This window comes from Delphinus delphis, chromosome 9 (genome assembly GCF_949987515.2).
Source record: "Delphinus delphis chromosome 9, mDelDel1.2, whole genome shotgun sequence".
Taxonomy (NCBI): domain Eukaryota; kingdom Metazoa; phylum Chordata; class Mammalia; order Artiodactyla; family Delphinidae; genus Delphinus; species Delphinus delphis.
The window spans coordinates 55775637-55802554 of record NC_082691.1 but is presented as its reverse complement, the minus strand read 5'-3'; the positions used below and the strand labels follow the sequence as shown (position 1 = coordinate 55802554).

General features: G+C 34.5%; 1 protein-coding gene across 1 annotated transcript in view; it reads right to left on the bottom strand.

Annotated features, from left to right (window-relative positions):
• The window catches only part of STK31 (serine/threonine kinase 31), a 91085-nt gene that overhangs the window by 51689 nt on the left and 12478 nt on the right, over window positions 1–26918 (bottom strand). Inside the window, 7 exon segments of the mRNA XM_060020608.2 lie at window positions 5178–5300; window positions 8253–8412; window positions 9802–9917; window positions 15752–15926; window positions 16902–17260; window positions 21986–22144; window positions 23612–23686. Coding sequence (XP_059876591.1) covers window positions 5178–5300; window positions 8253–8412; window positions 9802–9917; window positions 15752–15926; window positions 16902–17260; window positions 21986–22144; window positions 23612–23686 — 1167 coding nt within the window.

The following is a 26918-nucleotide window of genomic DNA, read 5'->3' as shown; positions in this document are numbered from 1 at the left end:
TTCCAAAAAGACACAGAAAGGGATAAAAAGATAGAAAAAAATGAATGAACAATTAAAATATGTAAAGAACAGAAGTTTAAACACCCATCTAACAGAAGTCTCAGAATAAATGAGGTGGGGGGGGAGACAGTATTTTAAGAAATAATTATCAAATATTTCCTAGAGTTAAAGAAAAACCTCAAACTGAATTGCCTCAAATTAAATCTAAACTTATATATGTTTCAGTGCAATTTAGGAAATAAGTCAAGAGAAAATGTTCAAGCTCCAGGAGGAAAAAAGGTAACAGAAGAACAAAAATCAGACTCATATCAACAACTACTGAAATAAGAAAACAATGGATTATTATTGTCAAAGGTCTGAAGAGAAAATGGACCTAATATTTTGTAGCTCATTAAACAATTATTTAAAGAGCTTAAATGTAAGCAATTGTTTAAATATTTAAATTGTTTAAATACAATATCCCGAGACATTCAATACGTCACAAAGTCAACCACTCAAAGCCCTCCTTGAAAGTATTCTCAAAGAAAGTATTCCAATACAGAGTAAACCAAAAGATATCCAATAATTTACAAAATAAATAAGAGTGAGAAAATAACTCTAAAGTCTGTTACTTGAGTTATCATATACAGTATCTGTAACAATCTGTGAGTAAAATCCTAGACAACAATTGTGGTTGTTAGATTCATGGGAGGGAGGTACAGACAGACAAAAAGGCACACCAGAGGCAAGTGAAAATGTTCTAAGATATCAGGGGTAGAAGGTGAAAAAAAAGGGAGGGAAAAAAAAGAAACCATGATAAACAGAAACACAAAAATAATCACAGAAATAAGTTCTAATAAAACAGTAATTATAAATATATAAATCAAGCTACCCATCAAAAGGCAGATTTACACGTTGGATTCTTTTTAAAAATGATCTGTTAGTGTGTTGTCTGAGAGAGACATTTAAAATAAAGGGAGAAAAAAAGAAAAAATATATAAAGCAAATATTAACCAGAAAGACAGGTGGGATAAGAATTTTAAAAGAAAACAAAAATAAAATTTTATCCCAAAACATCATAAGGGAAAAATAATGTTACATAACAGCTTAAAATACATAACAATCACAAATTCATTAACACTCAACAATACAGCAATGAAATATTTTGAACAATTTAAAGAAGCAGAATATATAACAATATATTAACTAGAATATATAACAAAAATATCCCCAAACTGATCAGATAAAAAAACTAAGCAAAGATACAGAAGATTAAAGCTTAAAATAATAGCTATAGGTCAGAAACTGCACACAAAGAAAACCTAGAATATACTTTCTTTTTGAACTTAAAAGGAATGGTCATGAAAAATTAACCATGTATTGTAGGCCACAAAAAAAATCTCAATAAATGCTGAGGAAATCAAAATCATGACATTTCACTTCTTTGACCCTCATTATCAAAGTATAAGTTATATTTCTTAAGTATTTACTTGAAGAAAAAAAAAATCTAACTATTTTTCAGCAAACTAAAGAGAAGCTTAAAGAATAATCCGGTGCCCAGGAGTGGGATTCCTGGATCACATGGTAACTCTTAGTTTTACAAGGAACCTCCATACTGTTCTCCATAGTGGCTGTACCAATTTACATTCCCACCAACAGAGCAAGCAGGTTCCCTTTTCTCCACACCCTCTCCAGCATGTATTATTTGTAGACTTTTTGATGATGGCCATTCTGACCACTGTGAGGTGATATCTCATTGTAGTTTTGATCTGCATTTCTCTAATAATTAGTGATGTTGAGCATCTTTTCATGTGCTTTTTAGCCATCTGTATGTCTTCTTTGGAGAAATGTCTATTTAGATCTTCCACCCATTTTCTGACTGGGTTGTTTGTTTTATTGATATTGAGCGGCATGAGCCATTTGTATATTTTGGAGATTAATCCCTTGTCAGTTGCTTTATTTGCAAATATTTTCTACCATTCTGTAAGTTGTCTTTTCATTTTTTTTATGGTTTCCTTTGCTGTGCAAAAGCTTTTAAATTTAATTAGGTCCCATTTGTTTATTTTTGTTTTTATTTTCATTACTCTAGGAGGTGGACTGAAAAAGATCTTGCTGTGATTTATGTCAAAAAGTGTTCTGCCTATGTTTTCCTCTAAGAGGTTTATAGTATCCAGCCTTACATTTAGGTCTTCAATCCATTTTGAGTTTATTTTTGTGTATGGTGTTAGGGAGTGTTCTAATTTCATTCGTTTACATGTAGCTCTGGAGAAAACCATAATTCAAAAAGATACATGCACCCTAATGTTCACTGTAGCACTGTTTACAATAGCCAGGACATGGAAGCAACCTAAACGTCCATCAACAGAGGAATGGATAAAGAAGATGTGGTACATATATACAGTGGAATATTACTCAGCCATAAATAAAGAATGAAATAATGCCATCTGCAGCAACATGGATGGACCCAGAGATTGTCATACTGAGTGAAGTCAGAGAAAGACAAATATCATATGATATTGCTTATATGTGGAATCTAAAAAAAGGGTACAAATGAACTTATCTACAAAACAGAAACAGAGTTACAGATGTAGAAAAATATGATTCCGGGTGGGGGGACATATACACACTACTATATATAAGATAGATAACTCATAAGAACCTACTGTATAGCACAGGTAACTCTACTCAATACTCTGCAATGGCCTACATGGGAAAAGAATCTAGAAGAGAGTGTATATATGTAACTTATTCACTTTGCTGTACACCTGAAACTAACACAACATTATAAATCAACTATACTCCAGTAAAAATTTTTAAAAAAAGAATAAACTGGTGACCGAGGGGAACAGTAGAAAGAGAGACAAACCAGATTTGGCAAAACTTCTTTTAAGATTAAACTTTAAAAAGAAAAGAGCTTTAAAAATGACCTTGTTTGCCGATCCTTCACCTCTGTTTTCTAACAGTTAATGAGAAGAAATAAACCTTTACAGGGTAAAGTAGAAGCTGCAATGCAGAGAGGTGAATTCTTTCAACACTATCCTTTTATATGAAAAGCTCACTTCACCATTCTGGAATAACCTGTACTATTTATGCAATTCCATTTAAGAAAATGTTTCAAACCAGGGCTCCAATGGCTCCTGAACCATACACAATAATATGAAAACTACACCTTCATCTACGTGGACAAAAAGAGACCATGCCCATGTCCTGGCTATTGTAAAAAGAGCTGCAGTGAACATTTTGGTACATGACTCTTTTTGAATTATGGTTTTCTCAGGGTATATGCCCAGTAGTGGGATTGCTGGGTCGTATGGTAGTTCTATTTTTAGTTTTTTAAGGAACCTCCATACTGTTCTCCATAGTGGCTGTATCGATTTACATTCCCACCAACAGTGCAAGAGGGTTCCCTTTTCTCCACATCCTCTCCAGCATTTATTGTTTCTAGATTTTTTGATGATGGCCATTCTGACCAGTGTGAGATGATATCTCATTGTAGTTTTGATTTGCATTTCTCTAATATGATGTTGAGCATTCTTTCATGTGTTTGTTGGCAATCTGTATATCTTCTTTGGAGAAATGTCTATGTGTCCATCATCGGATGAATGGATAAAGAAGATGTGGCACATATATACAATGGAATATTACTCAGCCATAAAAAGAAACGAAATTGAGATATTTGTAGTGAGGTGGATGGACCTCACTAAGAAAATTCCGTTTTCTTAAATGGAATTGCATAAATAGTATAGGTTATTCCAGTCTGTCATACAGAGTGAAGTAAGTCAGAAAGAGAAAAACAAATACTGTATGCTAACACATATATATGGAATCTAAGGAAAAAAAAAAAAAGGTCATGAAGAACCTAGGGGTAAGACGGAAAAAAAGACACAGACCTACTAGAGAATGGACGTGAGGATACGAGGAGGGGGAAGGGTAAGCTGTGACAAAGTGAGAGAGTAGCATGGACATATACACACTACCAAACGTAAAATAGATAGCTAGTGGAAAGCAGCCGCATAGCACAGGGAGATCAGCTCGGTGGTTTGTGACCACCTACAGGGGTGGGATAGGGAGGGTGGGAGGGAAGGAGACGCAAGAGGGAAGAGATATGGGAACATATGTATATGTATAACTGATTCACTTTGTTATAAAGCAGAAACTAACACACCATTGTAAAGCAATTATACTCCAATAAAGATGTTAAAAAAAAAAAGAGACAGTGCCCAGATGTCCCTGAATATCCTTTTCTCCAATTCTCCAGCAAGCTTATTCCCTACAGTATAAAACAAGACAGCTATTATTCAACTTGGTATTAAAGATACTGACAAACAGTAAAAATTCTAAGATACATAAAAGGTAGAAGGAGTAGAAGAGGGTTATTGTATTCAAATGATATGACCACACAGAAAGCTCAGAGTATCAACTGACAAAAACTAAAAGAGAGTTCAGCAGAGTTGCCAGAGAGACATCAATATATAAAAATCAATAGTATCCCTCTACACCATCAAAAATAACTAGGAAATGGAAAATAAGATAACATTCACAAAAGCAATCAAAAGTATAAATGTCTTGGAGTTAAATGAAGAAAATGCATGAGGCGCTATGGAGAAAACTTTTAAACATCATTAAAAAACATAATAAAAGATGTGAATAAGTAGAAAGACTATGTTAACAGGCGGAATGACAACATTGTCACACTCATTCACTCCAAATTAGTCATTTCTGAGCTGAAAGGATAGGACTAAAGACAAGGTTCCATAACATCATACAGCTACTATACTCTATCCCCTATCACAGATCTTAAAAGACCTATAACTCAAGGATCAGGATCCCTCTCCCTAACTCTAACATATGGCTTTACTAGATTTTCTGCTAGAATGCAGTGGGTAACAGGGACTCACCTGCCTGCTACTGCTCCTGTCTCTGTGAGTTTTCCCAAAGAATGCTGCTCTAGCAAGCCTGACATGCCTGATCATTTTACCTTATTTGCAGGATAAATACATAAACATACATAAACACGTTAAATATATCAATATAAAATTTTAACACCATTAAAAAGAAACTAGGATTTATCAGACAAAAACTTTTGCAGCCATCAGTACTATCTGAAGTCTAAAGGTAAATGCTAATTTCACCTCTCAAACGATAAACATATTTTAATGTATATTTAATGTATATTTAGTATCTTTTAAAATTCCAACCTGTAATGTTTTCAAGCGTTTATTAAGAGGTAACTCATCAACTTCCAGAATAAAAACTTCTACTGCCATGTACAGCTTCTGTTGTACTTCATTTCTTTTGGCTATCAAAATATTCCCTTCATTCTGGAGGAAGGAGAAAAAGAATAACCATCATTAATATATCAGGTGTTTTTTTTTACACACTGACCTCTATGAAAAAAACTGATCTCTTAAAGTTAGTAAAATTTAACATTACATTCTCCAAACATAGTAAACACTTCAGACAAAGACCTGTCTCCTTAGATCACCAAAATGACAGTTTTCTCTCCCTTAATTAGAAATAAGATTTACGTTCAACAATTCTTCTCTGTTAATCTTCATCTTTTCCTATCATTTCTGCAACAATAAAATTTTTCCTTTTCTTAAGAAAATTATACAAGTATCTATGGCTAATTACACACTGTCTCCTTCCTACTCTCAGCCCACCCTCAATTCCTTCATCTACTTATCTTTCAAGATTCAGTTAATCTCCACCATGATAAAACCTCCAATTCACCCAAAAGGCTATGTTTGGAAATAGATATGAGAGATATCAAAGAATGCTGTGAATTACCTCTGTTATAGTACTTACCAAACTATATTAAAACTATCTATTTATATATCCGGCCAATACCCAAGGTAGATAGAGGGATAGGACCACGTCTTAAACAAATGCATGTGTCTACTGCCTGTAACAGTGTCTGGCACATACACTTAAAAGCCTGAATGTTAGAATACTCTTTTTTGTGTAAGCTCAACCAGACCATTATATAACTAATTATAAAGACAAAAGAAAAGAATCTCTTTCATCAAAAATATACCTGGTGGGCCTCCCTGATGGCACAGTGGTTAAGAATCCGCCTGCCAATGCAGGGGACACAGGTTCCATCCCTGGTCTAGGAAGGTCCCACATGCCACGGAGCAACTAAGCCCGTGCGCCACAACTACCGAGCCCACATGCCACAACTACTGAAGCCCGCGTACCTAGAGCCCGTGCTCCACAACAAGAGAAACCACCATAATGAGAAGCTCGCACATAGCAACGAAGAGTAGCCCCTGCTCACCGCAACTAGAGAAAGCCCACTAGCAGCAATGAAGACCCAACACAGCCAAAAATAAATAAATAAGTAATTTTATTAAAAAAAAAAGTACACATGGCAATCAAGTTAAGGAACTGTGCGAAATATATAAATGAAAATAACAATACTGACCCAAATTATGTACAAGCAGGGAAATAAAATGACAACTTTATCTGAGGGACAATTATGACTCTCTATTTATCCAATAATCTACTCTTCAGTCTGTCAAATGAACTTTAGGGTAATAAAGCCTAAAAGTAAGTCCTGAAACATCAGAAGTAGTGGAAATAAATTGCTTCAAAAAAAAAAAATCACATTTGTTCTACTAGAATACCAAGTCCTAGGTATATACTAAGCCCTCTCCCTCCCTGTGATAAATCACTTTCCTATGCTCAAATGACAAAAACAAAACAAAAATTAAAAAGTAGTCCTTTTTCATCTTTTCATCTTACTACCTGAAAATACATGATGAAGTATTTTAATACTGGCAGTATGGTTTAAATGGAACTAGAATACACTTTGTAATCAGACATACCTGGGTTCAAATTCCATATTAACATTTAGAACTACGTAATCTTGAGCAATTTCCTTAAACCCTGTGGGCCTCAGTTTCCTGAGGAGCAAAAGTGCCAAGTGCCCTTTTTTTTTTTTTTTTTTATTTCGCAGTACGCGGGCCTCTCACTGTTGTGGCCTCTCCCATTGCGGAGCACAGGCTCCAGACACGCAGGCTCAGCGGCCAAGGCTCACGGACCCAGCCGCTCCGTGGCATGTGGGATCTTCCCGGACTGGGGCACAAACCAGCGTCGCCTGCATTGGCAGGCGGACTCTCAACCACTGTGCCACCAGGGAAGCCCCGAAAGTGCCCATATTTAAAAGTTAGTGTACGAAAAGTTTATAAAGTATCTATAACACTGCCTGTGTTTCATAGAGATTCAAAAATTATTACTTCTGTCACTTTTTTTCTTCCATAATCAGAAGTAACCAGTAACCAGGTCTAATATGTAAAATAACCCAAATCGAATCCTTTATCCAAATTAAACATTCCTGGCATTTTCAAAGGCCTAGTTATTCTGTTTACTTTTCTCATTCAGAGCCAGTTACGCTGCCAACTGGCCAACCTAGAATGAATAGGAAATAAGACTTTCAGGGTACAATCCCCAGAGGCAGAAACCACCGATACTTAAGATAGGACAACTCCAAACACAAGTTTAGGGCTCATAGGTACTATGGAAAGCTATGATTGTTGTACCAAATATCTTTATATGAAAAAGAAGGAGTTCCATTCAGCTCAATATAATAAACTAAAGAAAATTCCAAGAGGAAATAAATATATTTTTACCTACACTAATGAAGAAGTCACATGAAATATTCCATTCTTCATATCCCTCCCCTACCCACACATGGATGGCTTAGATAGCATTTAACAGTAAGGCAGAGTCCTATAATGCAGCATAAAACACGCCACTCAGACCAGAAGACAAGATCCACATTAGCAGTTGTGGGAGCCACTCTGGCTTACAAGCCTCATGCCCCTCAAAAGCCACCATCTCTTACAGGTATAGCTGCCAGGGTCCTTCAATGGGTATGCCCAGTTGCAAGTATTTGTAGTTTACAGTTCCTCCCAGTCCAGATACAATTTACCAATCAGGGGTTTTATTTTTACCTAAACAATGTTGCCAGTAACATGACTGAAATACCATTTCATCAAATTACCAAGGGAACAGAGAGAGGTAAATTCTCATGCAAAAGGGACTGCAAAAGGGTTAACTAACCCTTTTTCCACAACCACTACTTATCTATCCTACCTTTCTTACAAGGCAACAAAAGAAATCAAATTATTAATATGAAGATATGTAAAAGTTAAAGATTTCACATAAAGTATCATTCCAATATCTGCAGTCCTTCTGCTTTCTTGAAAGACATTATCTTCTTATGTTCAACAGATAAAAATCATCATAGAGAAAAATTCTTAACCCACCATATTCTGACAAGCTTGAATCTTCCCCTGAGCCAGACAGTATTCTGCCCAAATTATCTCTAATTCATTCAGAGAAGCTGGGAGAGTAAAGCAGCCTTCATCCAACACTTGCATAGCATCTGACAGGTCATTTCCAAAATGAGCATTGATATTGACGCATCTATTAAAACAGCAAAAAGGAAAAGATCAAGAAATTTTTAAGGTGCTGTGAGAAAAAAAATTACACTTAAATACTAATGGTCTAAAGTTACTATTTACAACACTGGCTATGAAGAGGTACTTTTTAAAATCATATAAAATCATAAATAACTTTGATACAATTAAAAACATAATTGAGAAAAAAATTTAAATATCTTTTTCAGAAAGCTTTATATAAAAAGACAACTTCAAAAGTCTGCAGATTTTAAATGATATTAAATTAGATTTATAAATAATTCTGTAAAATTTTATACTTAAGCCAATCTTGCTTACCAAGATGACAGGCACACAGTCCTTGTACCTTAATAAGCAGACTAGCATTTGCAGAGTTTTTTAAAATATCCAAAAAGAAAAAGCAATGTGAAAGACCAAATAGCAAAACAAACAAGGCCCATCATTTTCTTTTTTCTAGCTTCCAGTTAGACTGCCACCATTCTAACAGCACATTATTTCCTCAAATATGGGTTAAAATATTTTGAACTGTTTTGGTCCAAAGTCTGTCTCACAGCTTTGCAAGTGTAGTCACCTGAATTTTTGGTCATGCATTAAAAGTTGATTAAGCTCTAGAGAGACTTACTCAAACTATTTAGAAACTTATAAACCAGATACCGATTGATGGATTTATACTGGAGAATATAAATTCCCACTGGACAAAAGACGAACGTGCAGGATTAATTCAGGGCAACATCTTCTTAGTGTTTCAAAGTACATGAGAAAATGAATTACTGATTTAAGTTGTATGTATAGCACAAAAAGAGAACTAGGTTGCTCTGAGAACTATTTTTTCCACATTGCAGAAAAGGGTGAAAAATTATCCCTAACCAATAATAAAACAATCCTCTATAAAGTACAATACCTATATAATTCATATATAGAGTCTGAGATATGCTGAATAAACTCTGCACAAAACTTGCTAACCAATTTCTTCTGACTCCATGAAGACCACTTTTCTTCTAACTCCATGAACACTACTTTCTTCTTTCTTTAGACGGAGTATAATTAAGTTATATTACTGAAATCTAGTTTCAGTATAGGACTGAAAATAACCCCAAGCAAAACAAGAGGACATAGTAGTTTCTCATCAAACTACCACTTAGAAGTTGTGTTGACTTTTTAATTTCATTCTCATAGATGACTTTTAGGACACTATCATGCCACACAATGTCAACAGAACACTAACAAAAACAATAGAAAATTTGTCTCAGGAGTAACTATTTTTAGTTTCCTTCTTTAAAGTAATAAAAATACAAAGATTAAGTTACAAAGCAAAAATGTCAGGCATACAAAACAAAGCACCAACTAATTAGCATTTATTTTAAACTATCCTTCTTAAAAATATGCTTTTACCTACCTAATTTCTTTCAATATTTCAACCTTAGCTGCTAGATTTTTCATTCTGGTACCTACACAAGTCTTAAGAGTACTTTCTAAATGTTTAGTCAAATCCATGGTAGTTGCTTTCTCTTGCTGAAGCAAAGAACAAATACATCTTAGTTAGACCCAAATAGGAAACTGTATTTCTACTGTTATTTAAATGATTTTTAGGCGTAATTAAAATTTTAAAGGCTAAAAAATACTAGGCGACAGGATAACAAACACTGATTTCCCTACTAGCTAGGATCTGAAAAAGATAAACTATTCCAGTCTTCTGCCTTCACACAGAGACACTCTTATATTGCATCCTAATAAGAAACCAAATAAAAACAAAATTTCACATATTATATGTCTTAATACTTAGATTTTAAAAAGAAAAATAAAAAGATACCCTTAAAAAACAAATGATAATCAATGACAATTTGTTTTCTGATGAAGTCTGATATCATTCTGCATTTTAAAAGAATCAAAAACATCATTTCCTTGACCCAAGCTACATTAAACTGCTTGATTCTGGTACCTTAACAATATGTCTAATATAATTATTCAAAATAATGCATAGAGCAGTAATATGGATAAAGACCTGCAATTTTATTCCAATTATACTACAAACCAGGTATTACACAGTTAAACACAGAACTTTTACTCAATCTTTAAACACCAGGCTCTCTGGTGTTCACATTCTCTCCAATGCTTCAGTTAAATAAAAAGAGAGCCAATACTGAATGCTGATTAATAGTAAGTTACATTTGGGAATGCTCATGCCCATCTGCTCTCATTTGCTGAGGAGGATGACCATGAAGAAGCCGTTATGTTTGTTCTTAAATCTGTTTATATCCACTGTAATTGTTATGATAATTCCTCCAAAAATTACATAAATCTAAGAAACAGAAGTGGGAAAATAAAAAGTTGCTGAATCTTTGAAAATGTGTTTAATGCTTTACAAAGACTCGATAAAAGCAAATTTTTAGTACAAATTGCTAATGAAATACATGTGGATGAGAACTATAAAATTCTGAAGAATCATTTAAATCTAAAAGAAATGTCAACTCAGTTTATTTCTCAACTGTCTTAAACTTATTGTTAATCCACCTGTAAAAAAAAAAAGAACCAGAGCTCAGATGAAAAATAATTAGTATGGTTTTTAAGACAAACAACAAATAAAACAAATAGAAAAGATGCCAAACTTAAATCCAACCACATTAATAATTACATTAAATGAAAATTAGCTAAACACTCCAATTAAAAGATGTGAGATTATCAATCTGGACAAAAACAGCTTAGACTCAACCATATAAGCTGCTTATTAGAAACACTTATTAGATATAAAGAGACACATAAAAATTAAAGGATGGAAACTATATACAAGGCAAACATTGCTATATTAATATCAGGCAATGTGGACTTCAGTACAGGGAGCACTCCCAGCAATAAACTGGGATATTTCATAAAGACAAATGAATTAATTCATCAAGAAGACACAACAATTCTAATTGTGAATGCACCTAATAACAAAGCTTCAAAACCACAAAGTAAAACCTGACGGAACAAAAGGAAGAAATACACAAAACCACAATAATATCTGGATATTTTAACACTCCTCTCTCTGTAACTGAAGGAACAAGTAAACAGAAAAGCAGTCATGATACAAAAATCTTAAACAATACTATCAACCAATTCGACCTAACATTTATGAAACACTCCACCACACAACTGTAGAATACACATAATTTCTAAAAGCATATGGAACATTTCTAAGGACAAACAACATGCTGGATAATAAAACAAATATCAATAAATGTGAAAGGACTGAAACCATACTGAGTATGCTCTCTGATGCTAAGAAAATAAAATATCAGTAACAAAAATATACTGGAGGGAAATCTCCAAATCTGTGGAAATTAGGCAACACACTTCTAAATAGCTCATGATTAAAAAATAAATAAATAATGGGAAGTTTTTAAATGTTTGATTAAATAATAAAAAAAAATATCAAAATTTGTGGACTACAAGTAAAGTGATGCTTAAAGGGAAATCTTTAAACATTATAAAAGAACAAAAGATTAAAAACAATTATATGATAAAAAATAAAACAATGATACAAATTTCCATCTAAAGAAGCTAGAAGAACAAACTGAAGGAAGGAAATAATAACAATAAGTAAAGAAATTAATAAAGTAGAATAGAGACAAACAATAAAGAAAAAAAAAATCAACAGAAGCAAAAATTAGTTCTTGAAAAATGTTAAGGACTTCCAGTTTCCAGTCCAGCATGTAAGAAGAAAAGTCACCAGTCCATCCTAACAAGTAAAAAGTTGAGCAACTGAAAAATCAACAATTTTTCTTAGATTTGTCACAGAGGTAAGGTCACAAGGCACAACTGGAAAGACAAGACAGGCTAATAAAGGAAACTCAAAACTTTCTGGAGCAGCAATCCCCACCGCCCAGGGAAGAAGTCTGGAGTAGGGAAGCTGCAACTGTAACTGACATATTGCTAGAGGCTCAGTATGAACAACTGAAAGTTAAGAACACCAGGGGGACCCCATCATCAGGATGCCCCCACATTTTTGTGAGTTTTACCTCCTCGATCTCCAGCAGATTCTCACAGTAAATCCCCTCAAGCTTCCAGCAGGAGGAGGGGAAAAGGAACCATTTTGAAATATGTTAGAATATTCTGTACTTAACAAGATCTGCCCTCAGTGGAAACCATTTAAACAGAGCCTACCTGCTAGGATTTTATCCAAGCCTAATTAACCTGGGGGAAGGGAAATACCCAAATCCAGCCCACTCTAGCCATCCTCCTTTCTAAAGGGAGTGGGGGAGAAAACTAGTTGCAAGTGCGAAATTCACAGTCCGGAGGCACAGGCTCACTAAAAGACCTTCTTAGTCTTTTCAGACTATAAAACGCTTCTCCTTCCCCCACAACTAATCATCACATTTACTAAATTCCTATTTATAGAAGTTCCTTTCACCAAACACATCATGCCTGGCTATCAAAAAAAAAAAAACTTGTAAGACATGTTAAAAGACAAAAACACAGCTGGAAGAGACAAAGCAAACATCAGCATCAAATTCAGATCCGGCAGGAATATTGGGATTATCAGACAGGAACTTCAAACATGGTAGGACAAATATGCTAAGGGCTCTAACAGATAAAGTAGACAGCATGCAAGAACATACAGGCAACGTAAGCAGAGAGATGGAAATTCTAAGAAACAAACAAACAGAATATGCCAGAAATCAAAAACACTGTAGACAAAAATGAAAAATGCTTTTGATGGGCTTATCAGTAGACTAGATATGGCTGAGGAAAGAATATAATCCAAAATACGTGAATCCATATATCCACAAAAAGACCTGTAGAAGAATAGTCACAGTGGCTTTATTTATAATGGCCAAAAACTGAAAACAATCTAAATGCCCATGAATAAGAAAATGAGTAAATAAACTGCGGTATATTCATAGAATGGAACACTACTTTGCAATAAAAATGAACAAACTACTGATAAACACAACCTCAATAAATCTCACAAACATTATTCTTTAAGTGAATGAAGCCAAACATAATAGAATACGTATCAGAGGATTATTCCATTTATATGAAGTACAGGACCAGGAAAACGAAACTGTGGTAATATATAAATCAGCAGAATGGTTGCCCTGAGTGGGAGGAAGAGAGGATAGGCCAGAAAGAGATACCAAGGAACTTTCCAGGGTTGAAAGAAAGGCTTTATATCTCCAACAGGCAACGCCGTTGGCCTATAATCCATTTACTCTCTTCATGGAAGGGGACGAGGACACCCATAGAGAAAATAAAAGGCAGGTGACTAGTCTAATCTCCTTGTCAACTAAACCTTTAAAAAGAAAACAGACTGTTTTCTAAGAGGAAGAGACCTTATCTCTGAAATGCACTTAGCGAGATGTTCCTGGCTATAGGATTAGTTATAATGGATAAAACCCACAGTTTATGGATTTATGAGTCAGAGTTCCCTGAAGAATGCCACATATGAATCTAGGGGCTGGAGATTGAGTTCAATCACCAATGGTCAGTGACTTAACCAGGCCTATGTAATAAAACCTTGATTTAAAAAAAACTCAGAAAAAAATTTAAAAGTTCAGAATGATGAGCTTTGGGGGAGCTTCCAGACTGGTGAACAAATCCATGTGCTGGGAGAGTGGCAGGCCCAGAGACCCCCCCCCCCCAACCCCCTTCATAACTTCCCCTATGCATCTCTTCCTTCTACTTGGCTGTTCCTGAGTTTTATCCTTTATAATAAAACGGTAACCATAAGCATAGCACTTCCCTATGAGTTGTTTTAGAGAATTACTGAATTGAGGGCAGGGGGTGGGCGTGGGGTCATAGGAACCCTCAAATTTATACTCAGCCAGACAGAAGTGTGGGTAGCCTGGGACGTGATTTGTGGCTGGTACCTGAACTGGGCTAAATCTTGAGGGACTGAGTCCTTACCTTGTGGAGTCTGAGATAACTCCTGGTATTTAGTGTCAAAAATGAATTGATGGACATCCAGTTGGTGTTAGAGAATTGGAAAATAGTGTTGGGATAACATATTTAGTATCAGAAAAAGCTACATATTTGAAAACCACAGTATTCTTGGGGGGGAAAAAACTGCCCCGAATGTGAGCAAACCTCGAGACCTAACTACCATAAAAGGAAACACATGGAGATACAGGAGCCTGTTAAGCAACATAAGGATGCAGATTAAGCAATTTAAGAGATCTATCAACCAAAATTCAATGTATGGGCCTAACAGGAATTCTGATTAGAAGAAACCAACCGTAAAAGGACATTCATGGAGCAAATATGGGAAACCTGAACACTGACTGGATATTAAATGATATTAAGGAATTATTGTTAATTTTTAAGTATAATAGTATTATGGTTATGTCTTTTTTTTTTTTTTTTTTTTTTTGCGGTATGCAGGCCTCTCACTGTTGTGGCCTCTCCCGTTGTGGAGCACAGGCTCCGGACGTGCAGGCTCAGTGGCCATGGCTCACGGGCCCAGCCGCTCCGCAGCATGTGGGATCTTCCCGGACCGGGGCACGAACCCGTGTCCCCTGCATCGGCAGGCAGACTCTCAACCACTGCGCCACCAGGGAAGCCCTGGTTATGTCTTTTTTGAAGTTCTTTTCTATTAGAGAGACATACAAAAGCACATACATTAAAATATTATGAATGGGATTTGTTTTAAAATTAGTAGATTTTAAAAAAGACTGCTGTGTATTTAATAATTGTAAAAACTGGGTGATGAATACATAAGTATTAATTATTCAATTCTCTCTTTTTAAAATGTTTGAGGGACTTCCCTGGTGGCTCAGTGGTTAAGAATCTGCCTGCCAATGCAGGGGACACAGGTTCGATCCCTGGTCCAGGAAGATCCCACATGCCACAGAGCAACTAAGCTGGTGCACCACAACTACTGAGCCTGCACTCTAGAGCCCGCGAGCCACAACTGCTGAAGCCCACGTGCCTAGAGCCCATGCTCCTCAACAAGAGAAGCCACCGCAATGAGAAGCCTGCGCACCACAACGAAGAGTAGCCCCCGCTCGTCGCAACTAGGGAAAGCCCGCACACAGCAACAAAGACCCAACGCAGCCAAAAATAAATAATAGATTAAATAAATAAAATGTTTGAAAATTTCCATAGTTAAAAATTTTAAAGAACATAAGAGGAAATGTAACTGAGAAATTATTAATCTCTCAAACATCCAATGAAATCCAAAGATGATTAGCTTGTAGCATAAGAAAAATACCTATAAACAAATATAAAAAAAAGGAGAGAATAAAGAATGGGGAGATGAAGGGAAGGAAAGGAAAGGAGACAGAAAATTAAACAAAAAATAAAAGCAAATGAATATAAGGATTTCCCAGTTCATCATTCTTTACCTTACACCATTGAACATACCATACCTGCAGCTCCTGGACAGTCTGTTCTACTTTCAATTCTAATGCCTTATACCTTTCAAGAAGAACCTCCTTCTCTCTTTTAAGCCTTTCATTTTCTTCAATCAGTTTCTGGTCCTGCTTAATTTTTGCCAGGCTGACATTCAACCCAAAATTAAAGCCACCAACAGCCAAATTTTCCCTATTAAAAACAAATTCACTCATTGTAAAAAACAAACTGTGTAAGTGTTACAGGGATCAAACCCTAAAATTCTCTTGGGTTTTTTTTAGCATGATACACCTTAAAGTTAATTTTGGAAACTAATCTAAAACCTTTACCTAATTCAACATTAAAAAATATTTTTAATGCAAACTAGATTTTATAACTGAAGAAACACTTCAAAAACAATCCCTCCAAATCTCAAAGAATACATATTCCAACTTCTTCATAGCAATATCAACGCCAGGAAATACAGTAAAAAGCATTTCTGTATCAGTTTCTTCCAATCCCTCCTCCCCATCACCTCCACTCCATCTGACAGTTTAGTTCCTAGAGCACTGATAAGGTCCCAAAAAACAGCTATATTACCCAAGACATGGCATCATGGCCTAGATCATGATACAGAAGTATAAGAATGGTTTGGTAAACATCAAACCTGGCTTTTTGCTTCAAGTTTATATTTCAAAATTATCTAAAAAGTGAACACCTTTGGTAATAATCAAATTCTATCACAGTACATTTTCACAGGAAGAACAAAGAGCCTCTCTTTTGTTAAAAAGGAAAGGCAATTCCCTAAAACTCATTAAAATATTCTTAAAGCCAAAGGAAAAACTTCAAGTTTATCTGAAATTCTGGCTCTTGGCTGAATCGTTTAGATTTAGGGGTAGATTTTTATTTTTAATAAATGTATTCGAAAGAGTTGGAATGAAGAGTTGGTATGTGAACTTCAAACAATTCAAGAATGATTTTTCTTTCAAAATGGCTTTTAATTAAAATATTCCTGCTAAAGAGGAGAGGAATACCTGCTTGAGAAAAACAGAAATAATCAGTATCATCTCTCAGAATCACTGACATAGTTGAGGACTCCAAAAACGTAAGCCTTGACTTCTACTATGACAAGGGCTTACACCATACATCAGAAATTAGTTAAGACTAAAAATTCCAACGTAGTCTTACTTTGGAAATGTCACATGATTTCCTGCATCATTTTCACTCTTCAAGTCAAGAGACAGCCTCCCACTTAAGTGGTCCTTTGGCCTGATGAAAGGTGACTGGTTTGAGCTATGCCCCCACAAAGGAATGGGGCTTTTGAGGTTCCTGAGGACAAGCTGACCAGGATCCGATTTTTTTTCCTCACAGATGTTAGTGCTGGAAGTAAGTTTGCATTTTTCTGCAAATCCTTTCTTAGCCACCTCTTCCCCTATATCCACACTGCCATACTCAGCCTGAGCAATAACTGTTCCATCTTGATAGGTTGCTTTAATTCTCATTTTTATTTGCTTTTCAAAAATCAAGCTCCCCAAAAAGATTCTGCCCTAAGAAAGATTAAAAAAAGAAGCCATAAACCAGCTACACCAACATGTTTTTCTCCACTTATTTTGTTTCTACCTAGTTTTTCCAAAGATCGTATTTCCTCATTCTGAAATCTCTGTAAAAGTGGTCTTACCTTGTTGTTGGCTAAATGCAAATATACTTCTGCATGTGTATGACTATATTCCAATTACACACTTGCTAAAATCCTTTCCAGAAGTAGAGCTGAGACCAGTATAGGCAGCCATATTTATACGTTGTTAAATGTGTACCAATTAAATACCCTAGAATAATTTTTTTAAACCAAGCAGATTCTGTTGACATTTTGGCCCTAACTACATATAATGGTGCCCTGAGGAGCTACACCACATAAAAATGAATTTTGGTATCTAGAAAAAATGCTCAAATTCAACAAAACTTTAAAAATCATTTTATAGGCCTAATCAGGTACTCTCATTTCAAAGTAAGACAAGAGCAGAAGCAGAAAACAGAAACTCAAGGCATAAAACATCAACAATTTTTTTTAAAAATCAACAAACTGCAATTATGAAATATGAGATGTTAGAAATTCCTAAATTAAAACTCTCTTAAATAGAATTTTGTCTGAGGGAGCAATACCTGTATAACTGGCATATGAGAAGACATGTGAGTAATTAGGTACTTGATAACATTTAGTTAGATTATAACTAAATTATAGTTATATAGTTATTATATAACTATAATTATATAACTATATAATTAACTATAACTATTATATAATTAACTATGTAATAGTTTAATTAACTAGTTTAACTAATTAACTATAACTATTATATAATTATATAACTATAATTATAACTAAATTATAACTTTGCACAGCACTGAGCAAAGACATACCTAAAACATATTTAGAATTGAAGATATCTTGAGATTTAATTTTAATAAGAACTTGCTTACATCTCCAGAAATCTGAACTCCTAAAATTAATTTGACATGATCCAATTTGATAACTATTCCTCTCTTCCCAAATTTCTCTAAATTCCTTACCTAACTTTCATCCTATAGAGGAAATGAATCATTTCTCAGAATATATAAAGTATAAATTTGAGACAAAAATATCTTGTTTCATATCTTCCTTGGAATCCCTGATGTAATTAATCTTATGGGCCATAACTCTCTTAGGGAGAAGCTTTATTTTTAGCTATATTCTCACTAGGTAAATATGACAAACAATAAAGTTTATGCAAATAAAACCGAATAGGTAATCATACCAATAATCATCCAGGCAACACGAGCATAAAGAACAAATTAAAAACCAGAAAATACAAGCTAGTCACATTTAAAAAAAAAAAAAGAAAAAAAATGTTCAAGGTACAAGTAACTAAATAATATTGATAGGGAGTAACTATTTCCTTTTTAACTATATGGTAGTATAGTGGGTAGAAGGGAGATCTATGTAGGAGTTCTTAACTTTTTCCATGCCATGGGCTCCTTTATCGATCTGGTGAACCCTTTGGAATCCTTCTTGGAAAAATGTTTTTAAATGTATAACATAAACATAAGGAGAACTACAAAGAAAATTATTTCACCATGATATATTTTAAGCCCAGGTTAAGAACTCCTGAGCCTAAAAGGATGCATCTGAAAGGGTACAGGAGATTCAAACTACACAGGCTCAAGGATCACCAACCATCACTACCAAAAAGAAAAAAGAATTTTTTTAATCCGTAAACCAAAATGACAAAGTATTCTAAGTTACCAAAAACACAGGTTAAATAAATTTTTCAAATCATAAAAATTTTAAATACACACATATTGAGATACTTGAATTCACCAAGAACACCAATATAGAAAGCAAAGATGGTCCAGAATGTATCACCAAAAAATGAGATCAAGCAGGCAAAGCTAACAAACTCAAAATATAATTCACTGAAATATATCTAAGATTTTGATCAATCAGAATATAGTTTTTAGTTAACCTCTTTCATTAAAAAAACCTTAATTTCAACCCTTAATGTTGAAAGTCTATCTAAAATTCAAGTATAACTTCCACCCCTAACCAATCTTAATGGAAGCGACAGTGTCTGAAAATTATTGCTGCAATATGTGAAATTCTTAATACTTAACACTTCAAGAAACTCTGTCCTTGGGCAACATATGAATTTAAGTGGAAATAAATCTACTTTTTACAAAAGTTCCAATTACCTAAAGCTGAATGTTCTAAAGGTATACTGTTTATTTAGAAATTTTTACACATAAACCTGATTTTCAGACTTTTCTCTGAAGTCAAATTCTTTTTAGTTATGGTCATTAATCACAATTAGTACAAAACTGTTCAACCAGATTCTCCCTGAATCATATATAATTACAGGTAGAACCCTGAATTTGGAATAAAATCTGAGTTCTCCTAAATACTAACAAAAAGCTTTATTCAGAAATAGGAAAGCATCACTTGCTTTCTTAGTCTACCCAACCTTGTCTGGATATATTAGAAAACAGGTTAAAAGACCTTTAAACTGTTAAACCCATATTCCAATCTCTACCTCTCACTGCATGATTCTACATGAAAATTTTCAAAGTAAGAAAGGCATTTAGGACATAATTTAATCTTCTTTGATCTTCAGCAATTTTTACCACCATTTTGAGTTACAGTTTCAACTGTGCTTCAGCATAGGTGTGAAAGTGTTGGTTTAAAATGTGTTGAAAGTATTTCAGTGCCCAGGACACCCTCTGGAAGTCTCTTTTTTTAAAATTTTTTTTATTTTAACTGAATCCCTACTTATCCATTCATCCATTCAAATGCTAGATAAACTGGATGCTCATCTAACACCTAACAGGCAGAAGCAGGGAAATTAGGCATAAAAAATGAATAAAATACTTGTCTCTACCAAGACAGTCTTGTCTCTACCAAGCTCACCATCTTGTGGGGGGAGGAAAAAAATTACACCTCTACATGCCTATACACTGAACTAAAACAGCTGCAGGAGAATGAATGGTGGGTATCAGCAAAGACTTCTTATAAGAAATTACACTTGAACCTTCAGCTGAGAATTAATGGCTAAACATGGACTTTCTAAGCAGAGGCACTCAAGAATAACCATTTCTTTCCAGAAAACATTCAGTTTGCTAATTAGTTCAACTCCAATGAATAGTCTTTTTATTGAATGTAAGCATGCAAATACAAATAATACCATCTATTAAGAATCTATGAAGCACATAAAACATTCTCAATACTGAAGTTTATTTCTTCAGTTCCAAAAATAAATTTTGAAAATGACATTTTCTTTGATTCATGTTTGTTTCAATCTACATAAATTTTATATCATCTTACTACGAGAACAGCAATGGACTTGAGTTCTAGCCCTAGCTCAGCCCTAATTAGCTTTATGACTTTAAATAACTTATTTAATTGTTGTAGACCCAATTTCTTTATTTGCAAAACAATAAGATGAGAGCAGATGAATTCTAAGGTCTGTAAATTTAAAATTCCAAGTTTCTAGGCATGCAAGAAATTCAAAACAAGCCTCTACCTTGGTCAAGGTATTTTAATATTTATATTAAAAAAAAAGTAATAAATTTTAGATTTTAAACCAAAAATTTAGGGTATAATTTTACAATAATATCTATGCTTTACTCTATTTATGAGAGTCTAAAGTACAGAAACATTTCTTATAAGTAACTATAGGGCAGACAAAACTACACCCAACGGCCTAAAAGATTCTAAAAACAACAAAAAGAGAAGGTTTTCAAATTTTACTGTTCCTGGTCTTCCCTGGTGGTGCAGTGGTTGAGAGTCCGCCTGCCGATGCAGGGAACACGGGTTCGTGCCCCGGTCCGGGAAGATCCCACATGCCGCGGAGCGGCTGGGCCCGTGAGCCATGGCCACTGAGCCTGCGCGTCCGGAGCCTGTGCTCCGCAACAGGAGAGGCCACAACAGTGAGAGGCCCGCGTTCCACAAAAAAAAAAAAAAAAAAAAAAAAAAAAAAAATTTTACTGTTCCTTCTAGTACTGATTAAATTATTTCCAAATAAGTCATTTGAGCTGCTAAATATACAATACAAATCTGATTACTTTGCAATGTGATATTCCCTCAATGGCAGTATCAGCTACCAAAAGAACATCACTGTTGCACAGATTTAAAAGGAGGTAGGATTCTTGTTAAGACTACCGCTGAAATTATTAGAGGTCTTCCAGAATTAGGTTGCTAACCCAAAATTTAATGGAAACGAATACAAACAGTAGTCTACATTAGCAGAACATCACTGCCAATTACTATATCGAACAGTATGAGCCTCTGCCAAAAAGATACAACCTAATTAATTTACAACTCCACTAATTTCAAATTTGTGATATTTATCGCCAGGGCTAGATTAAAGAGCACTTTTATTTAATAAATACTTTCGCAAAAGCAAAAAACAAAATAATTAGATTCATCATTCTCTCCATCATAAAAGAGACTATCCTTTGAAGCTTTCACATCAGAAGAAACTACTTACATTTATTATATGTGTGCACATATACATACACACACACACACACACATCAGTCTTATCTGATCAAGAATGTTTACCTAGCAAAGATGAGCATAAATAAATAATTGTCTGTGAATTATTCTATAATTTCATATTTTTCATTAATTTATACAAGCTTTTACATCAAAGAAAATTAATGGATTTTTAGCACACTTATACTGCATTTCCAGCACATAGTTTTACTTTCATTAGCAAAAATATTTACAATCTTTGACTTGCCTGATCAAACTGGGTAACTTCTTGGCCAGAAGGAATCTGTAGTCCCCAAAGTCTATACTTTTTGGCAACACTAGAAAACTGTAGATCTAAAGGAATCTCAGCTATATCAGATCGACTTAGAATTTCACTATTTCCATAGTCAATATATCTCACCAGATACTGGAAAAAAATGAGAGAAATGCTAATACAGAACTTAGATTAAATATCTCCAAAGAAACTACCCATTTGCTGCTTTCTGTTAACTACCTGTAAATCATGATAGCATTTTACCTGAAACTGACAAAATGCATTCAGAAATGAGAGCTCCAGCAATATCCTCAAAATATAGAAAATCCATAGTCCATGAGATCCCGAGGATTTCTATATTTGGTACTAGTTCAACCAGTACCAAACTACTATTTCCAACAGTACCATTTCTCATTTTGATTTTTTTTAAACAATAGTATTTAAATAAAACATAAATCTGTGAAACTTATGACTCTCTCCTATCTCAAATGTTAAAATCAATCAACCTTCAAAATCAATCAACCTTCTTAAATTCAAGTTGGAAACAATAAAATCTGAAAATAAAAGCAAAGTTATGAAACTTTCTTTGATAAACTTAAGCCTACTCTAACTGTTAGATCTTGGAAATGAATCAAATTCACCCTTACCTCCAGCTCTATATCTGTGTGAAAGGTAAAAAAGAAAAATAGTTTATTACAAGGTCAAAAGCCATCTCGTCCTTTAATTTAAAAAAGTTACAGCCAAACCAAAAGCAAACACAAAATATCATCTCCAGTTGTCAAACTGTGGAGAAAAGGTCTATTTCACTAAGATAAACCACTACCCATGACAGTAATAAATCACGAGATTTTTTAAAGATATTTGGAACATTACTCAAGGTGTTTCACCTTACCTTCTTATTACACCAAGAACAATATTTACAAAACATACATATTATAAAATATTTTAAGTCCAGGAAAGTAGACACAGAAAAAAACAGTAAAAGAAACCCTACAGAGATGCTTTTACAGAGCCTGCAATGTGCAATTGCCAGCAAACAGCTACTCAGAATGCTATCTCCACAAATTCCCTTAAAAATCTCCCACAATTTCACAACGTAAAAAACAAAATAGCTAAATGCAAAGAAAATTCATCACATTTAACCAAGGCATGAGAAAGTGGCAAGCCAATCTTCATTATTAACAATATGCATATCAACTAAGTAAAAGATAACCATAACTTCAGGATCTATCAAATATTCTCTTACTACTCAACCTTAATAGAATGAACTTTTAAGTTACTCAGCAAGAATCAAACATAATTATTAAGAACTGAGGTACAAAGGACCAACTGGTCACCAAAAATAATCACAAATTATGTAATCTATACTTGGATAATCTGGGGTGATTATACAACAACTTAAAATCAGAAGAATATTCCTGAATCTGACTTGTATTTTTTTAAGCAATTCATTTCTTTCGTGTTCTCTACGGGGAAAAATTTATGTTTTAATCAGTTTATAAGTTCATTCAACCATACTTATTACTACTATGAATAAGCAATGAAGAACTAAATAAGCATCAAATTTTGGAACCAAAATAAATATTCCTCAGAGCAAAAAAATTGAACACTTGTTCCTGCCTTTTCATCACTGATTATTTTCAGTACTTTGCATCTGTACCAACATTTATCTTCAGAAAATAATCCTCCATAAATCTACAAAGAGAAAAAGAAAGTAAAATTATTTGGCATTTTAATGAATTTAATGCTAAGTAGATCAGAATAATAATTAGCGTTTATTAAGGACTTACTATACACTAATAAGCATGTATAGATAACAACCCTATGAGGCAGGTACTTTGTTTTCACCATATGTGCCCAAAGTCATAGTAGGCAGCAGAACCAGGATTCAAATTCAGGCAACTGACTTCAGAGTTCATTATGTTTTTCTGCCTCTCCAAAAAACAGGAGAGAGAAGACGAAAGACATAAAAAGAGAAAACTCAAAAAAAGGCCCAAGCATCAAAGACTTAAAGTCATGCTGTTTTGATGTCTGAAGACATAACTGGTACAATTAATTGTTCTTAAAACACAAACATGCCAAGTACATGCCACTTAAGTCTAATTCTCAACCATGGTAGGATCCCTATGTCCAACCAGACAAGAAAGATTCTTACACTTTTTACTTTATACAGAAAGACTTCAGTGTTATTGTAAATATAAGTAAATAAATTACATTAGATAATATCCTTCATACTGAACCTTCATATATTTTAAATGTATATTTTAATTTAATTATGTTTAATAGAGAACAAAGAGAAAAATTTACATACTTTAAGTCAGTGTCTCAACCTCAGCACTACTGACATTAGAGACAGGATAATTCCTTGGTCGGGGGACGGAGGCTGTCTTCTGTCATATGCGTTGTAGGATGTTTAGCAGCTTCGCCCCCTGGCCTCTATGTACAAGATGCCAATAACACTCCCTCCAGTTGTGACAACCAAAAATGTCTCCACGCATTGCCAAATGTCTCCCGGGGGTGGGAGTGGAAGATACAAAGTAACCCCAGGTTGATAACCACTTTAAATCATACATTCTCAATGGGAGAAATATTATCCCCATGGGAGTAAAAACTGGTTCTTGGAGCATGGAGGAGAATCTTAGATATTACAGTGGTTTGTAGTCCTCCAAAGTTCAACCCTACCTGACAACATAAACAGATATCCAGTGTATCTGTGGTGTTAAAATGTCTTGCAGAGAGGAGACCCATTAGGGGAAAAAATGCCTTAGAAGGGCATAATGAAAAAAAGGTTGAGGAGCATGGCTTTAAGTGATGGAGTATAAAATTAATTTATCACTCTGAACTAGGACAAATTCACAGATTTTAAAGCAAAAGGAATACAGAGGGTGAAATGTAAAAATCCTCAACTCCTCAAAGCAACAAAGTACAATGGATAGCTAAGAAAGCAAATGCTACAAAGGACAGGTGTGTTCAATTACCACTTAACTCTGGTTCCCTCAGCTAACACTCAACAACTGAAGGGCAAGAGACAGCACAAGTGGCATGGTACCCTCTCCTAGCCATCTTACTTCATTTTTCAGCAAGCAAACAGGTTTAGTAGCAGAAATACCTGATCATCAACCGTCCTATCCAATTTCAAACCTTGCAAAAGATCACATTACCGTTAGTTACGATTTTGTAATATATACCAATAAAATTAACAATTCAATACAAGGCAAGTGACAGAAATGGTGTATCATTGTAACCCAGTCTAGGTAGGGGTGGGGATACCTCTAGAAATAGAGCTCGAACCCAACCAAACTGAGCAATCTAAGGTCCTTGCCTCTGTTAGTGTGAATAATCACAACCACCATCATAAATACAAATCTATCCCAAACAGGTTTGTCTTGAGAGCACAGTCACAACTATATAGTCATTCCCACTGTGCCTAGTCCCAATCTTCTCTCACGACTCCACAATTCACACCCATGTCCTGACTACATGGTAAGAGGAAGAGAACTACTCAATCACTAAAGAAAATTTACACAGTATAATCCATTCACAGATAATCAGAGGTGGCTAAGTAATCATTTATAATGAGAAGTCTATTACTGACAATAGGTTGAATTTTTTGTAAAGTAAGTAACTTATTTTGCATTCAACAGAGGAAAAACGGATATGTCTTAACTCATAATACTATTAAACACAGTCACAGACTACAAGGATGTTTAAAAAAAACCCTAAAATCTTTACAAATTGCATTATCTTATCCATTCTGATGCTCAGCTCCAAGCTACAATCCTTTCTTCCTTCTAAATTTCTTTTTATACCTTTTTATATATGTCATTGGGGTTTAAAATTATTTTTAAATAAAACTAAATAAAGGCACATTATTAAAAGAAAATCAAAGTATACCCAAAGAGGTAAAGAGTAAGACTTCCTTCCCAATACTCTTCCACTTCCTGAAAATTTTTTGGAATGTTTTTGATCCACAATTGGATGAATCCATGGATGTGGAACCCATGGATATGGAGGGCCAACTGTACAGAACTTCCTACAAATCAATCTAGACAAACAACCTTGAAAACTGGGAAAAAGATCTAAATAGGTACTTCACAAAACAGGATATCCAAATGGGTAATAAAACCTGAAAAGCATGCTTAAGCTTAGTACTCCTCAGGAAAATGAAATTAAAATCACAAAATAACAATACACACCCACCAAAATGGCTAAAATTAGAAAGACTGACAATGAGAAAGGTTGGTGAGGACACTGAGGAACTGGAACTCTCATACTTTGCTGGTAAGGATGCAAACTAGTTCAATACTTTTCCAAACTGATTGGCCAGTACCTACTATAGTGAAACATGCCTACCCCATGACTTGGCAATTTTACTCCTAGGTATATACAAAAAAGAAATAAGTTAAACTATCCATTAGAAGGCTTGTATAAGGATTTCACAGCAGTTTCATTCACAGTAGCCAAAAACTACAAACACTCCAAATGCCCATCAAAGAAGAACAGATAAATTTTGGTATATTTATACAGTGAAACACTGCATAGCTTGAAAAAGAACAAACGCACAATAATATAGATGCACACAATAATATGGATAAATCTCAGAAATTACGTTGAACAAGCCAGACATATACAAAAGAGTACATATTGTATAATTTAAGAACAGGCAAATGAACCTATGGTGATAGAAGCCAGAATAATGATTACCTTTGTCAGGGGACTACTGACCAAGAATTCACTGAGAAGGGGCCTAAGGGAATTTTCTAGGGTGATAAAATTGTATCTTGATCTGGGTGGTGATCACACAGATGCATAGATATGAAAAATTCATCAAGAGATTAAGAGATACACTCTTCACTGTAAGTTATATGTCAATTAAAAAATATATGTACATATATATATTGTCCAACTGTTCTCCATAAGTATGTCT